At 40.6% G+C, this 3,450-nt stretch overlaps 1 protein-coding gene across 2 annotated transcripts; it reads left to right on the top strand.

The window, feature by feature from the left end:
* The first annotated feature begins 1,148 nt into the window (after window positions 1-1,148).
* On the top strand, window positions 1,149-2,870 carry LOC147610791 (ava biosynthesis cluster protein M-like). Of its 2 annotated transcripts, none has more exons than XM_086785149.1 (4): window positions 1,149-1,296; window positions 1,421-1,511; window positions 1,584-1,769; window positions 1,919-2,870. In XM_086785149.1, the coding sequence occupies exons 1-4, from the start codon at window positions 1,240-1,242 to the stop codon at window positions 2,500-2,502; spliced, it is 918 nt and encodes a 305-aa protein (XP_086641275.1). In that variant the 5' UTR covers window positions 1,149-1,239; the 3' UTR covers window positions 2,503-2,870. The 2 variants fall into 2 exon arrangements, with proteins under 2 accessions (XP_086641275.1, XP_086641276.1); XM_086785150.1 differs by having other exon boundaries at window positions 1,599-1,769; window positions 1,919-2,856.
* Window positions 2,871-3,450: the final 580 nt, after the last annotated feature.

The following is a 3,450-nucleotide window of genomic DNA, read 5'->3' as shown; positions in this document are numbered from 1 at the left end:
CTATCAACATATAGTAATATGGGCACTAAATATTATCCAAGCCAATAGTGAACACATGGCTTCTCATTGTCAACCAAAATTTGCATAGCTAATTTTAATGTCTTCATTGTTCAATTGAGATAGGGAAATGAGAATTAAGGATCCTAAAAAGCTTTGATAGTTTACTTTTTTAAACATCGTGTTTCACTACATTTTTTGAACATGAAGTAACATTTTGCAAGTTTTATATCACAATATGGTTCCATTTTTTAACAGTTTGACTAGATTGTTAGAAGTCCATGATATTTGGTGTAGATATTAAGACTTGCACTCAAACCCTTATCTAAAGAAGACCATCGATGCATTTCACATGGAAAGTTCACTTGAGTAAAAAGGGTAAGTACTTTGCAATGAAATCACAAAAAATATGAATTACTAGTGCACAACTTTTAAAAAATAATTTAGCTCATTGTAGCTGTATATCAAAGGGTACTATGGTTGTTGAATCTTAAGAAAACCCACAAATATCATATATATATATATATATATATATATAGAGAGAGAGAGAGAGAGAGAGAGAGAGAGAGAGAGAGATGACACATGGGTAGGTGAAAGCATGGATTTGCCAAAGCATGCTAGATATATGTGGTTGTATACGCATGATCATGTTTGTATGCATTGGAAGGTGGTTTAAGGGGGGGAGGGAGAGATGGTGGGGAGCGAGTACAAGTGTATAAGTAGTGCGTCCATGTATGAATATGTATCCGTGTGCACAATTGTGCATGTGTACTTGCAATTGTACATATATAAAAATGTGTGTATTTGCCTACATAGTAGGATGGAGACTCGAGAGCACAATGAAACCCCGTTTTTCGAGAAACTTCTTCATCACAATTATTTTTCTTTACTTTCCCAATGTACAAAAGTCCACTAGATATATAGATGTGCATAATTTTCCAATTTTAATGCGATTGAACCTTCGATTACAATCTTCTCATCTCTAGAAAATTTGGAATTCTACATATACTTCTTTCTCTAGGCAACATTACCTAACAAGGAAAAAAATCTCATAGAAAAGCTTTTTGTGTATATGCCGCACCGATAATGATGCCTGAGTGCGCGACACCGATAATAATGCCTTAGTGCGCGACACAGATAGTGATGATGGTGGCATGCCGAGAAGCTGGTGGCCGAGGCTCTGCTTTAAAAGTGACAAAACGCGCATGAAGAGCTGCGAGCACATCTGCCCATCAAGAGAATATGGTTCTCGTGCGCGAGATTTCGCTGCGTGCTTTCGTGGTGCTCTTCTTCAGACTGGTATTGTATTGCTCTCGTCACAAAGCGATGTGATTACTAAGAGGACTCGGTCCATTAGAGGCTCTACATGATGATTACTGATTATGCTTGATGTTTGATCAATCACGCTTTAATGGTGCTCCAGCTGCTGGCCGATGTAGCCTGTTCGTATCTCGGCAGTTGGCTAACGTATTTACTCGTGGGAAGACAGTTTCTGAGAAGAGGGCCTAATCAAGGTGCGCTAAGTTTACTCTTAAATGCCACATGTTTTAGTGCGACTTGCTTACAATCACTAATTAAGTTTACAGTTACTATGCATGCAGATAGCATTAATGACGCGGGAAGCGGGCTGAAAGTCATACTCTGCGGGCTTTCGCGGTCTGGAACATCATCTCTCCAGCTCGCTATGGGCACTTTAGGGTTCCCATGCTTCCATGGCACGAATCTCTTGAAGCCTAGCACTTCCAAGCTTTTCTTGAAAGCCATGTCATCAGGTAGAAAAATTGCAGGAGACTGTAAACATCTAGTTAACCTTAGCTCATTAGGATATTGTAATGTGCGCTCATCGCCAACCAGCCCTTGTACATATTAATTGTTCTGTTTGGTACCTCATTGATGCTTAATTATGTACCTTCATGTGCAGGGCATCTAGGTGATTGGCAGCGCCTTGTACAAGGGTATGCTGCCATCGCGGATTTTCCTGCGGCCTGTTCTTATAAACAATTAATGGAGTTGTACCCTCATGCTAAGGTTATCCTCAATGTACGAGACCCTGAGAAATGGTACAAAAGCCTCTCACAAACAATGCTACTGGTGTCACATAATGGTCCGTTTACTCTTATTTACCAAATCATACGGCCATACACCTACCGGTGTGTAATCACTGGCCTCTACCAAGGAATCATGAAGGGGAAGCCTGAGGACAAGGAATTCGCAATGGCAGCGTACCTGAAGCACATAGAAGAGGTAAAGCAGCATGTGCCACCAAATAAGCTTCTCCTGTATGATATTGAAAAAGATGCAAAAGATGCAGGTGGATGGGCTCCATTGTGTGATTTCTTGGAAGTTCCGATACCCGACCTCCCGTTTCCTTCAATTAATGACCGAGAGTCTTTCCAGCGCTCACACAGAACAAGTGCCATGCTTTATGTCATCGTTCTTGCTTCCTATGTGGGTTTTCTCTCTTGTACAATTGCTTTCCTCCTCAAATGCAAGACTGTTTGGTAAAACCATTCCCCCCCCTTCCTCTTTCTCTATATGTGTGTTCATTACACACGAGTAGACGTCTTATCTTGCTATGTCCATCAACATCCCCCCAAACCTCCCTCTTTCTCTATGTGTGTGTTCTCATCACACACGGGTAGACCTCTCATCTTGCTGCGTCCATTAGCATTATATATATTTTCACTTGCACACACCATAGTTTGATCTATTTGATCATGATTCTCCACTTTTGTTTCGGTGCCAATCGGGCTAACCCCATGTTCATTAATTAGTGTCCCTCAAGGGGCGCTAATTAATGACCTATACTAAAGTTCAAACCTTAGTCTAAAGCTTTGATTCATTTTAATTTATAAAAAAATAATCTCTCTCTCTCTCCTCGTTTCTCTCTACGCAGCCCCAATCCTTTTCTCTGTCTCGCCTCATCCGCAGCTGTTCTCTATCCCATGTCATTCGGGCTAACCCCATATTCATTAATTAGTGCCCCTCAAGAAGCACTTATTAATCAATATTACTAAAGTTCAAACCTTAATCTTTAAAGTTTTGGTTCATTTTAATTTATAGAAAATAATCTCTCTCTATGCAGCCCACCAGTCCCTCTCTTTGTCTCGCCCCATCTGCAGCTTCTCTCTATCTCTATCTCTCTCTATCCCATGTCCCCAACCTCTCTCATCGCTCCCATACTTAATCACGTGAACAGCTAAAAAAAAGCAATGTTGAACATCATCTCATATTCAGACAATGTGAACTTTTAAAAAAAAAAACGTTGGAACATCATCGCATATTAACACAATGTGAACTATAAAACATTGTTGCTATGTTTCTCCTTTCCTGTTCGTTTGCATCATGCTCTCTCTCTCTCTCTCTCTCTCTCAGGGCACAACCCAAACCCATGCTCTTGTTTAGCATGGCTATTTATAGCCGTCCTAAAGGCCTGTAGAGCTTAAACGGTCC

This window comes from Cibotium barometz, chromosome 48 (genome assembly GCF_041138505.1).
Source record: "Cibotium barometz isolate CiBa-2024 chromosome 48, ASM4113850v1, whole genome shotgun sequence".
NCBI classification, from domain to species: domain Eukaryota; kingdom Viridiplantae; phylum Streptophyta; class Polypodiopsida; order Cyatheales; family Cibotiaceae; genus Cibotium; species Cibotium barometz.
The sequence above is the reverse complement of the archived record's forward strand: the minus strand, read 5'-3'. Positions and strand labels throughout refer to the sequence as shown.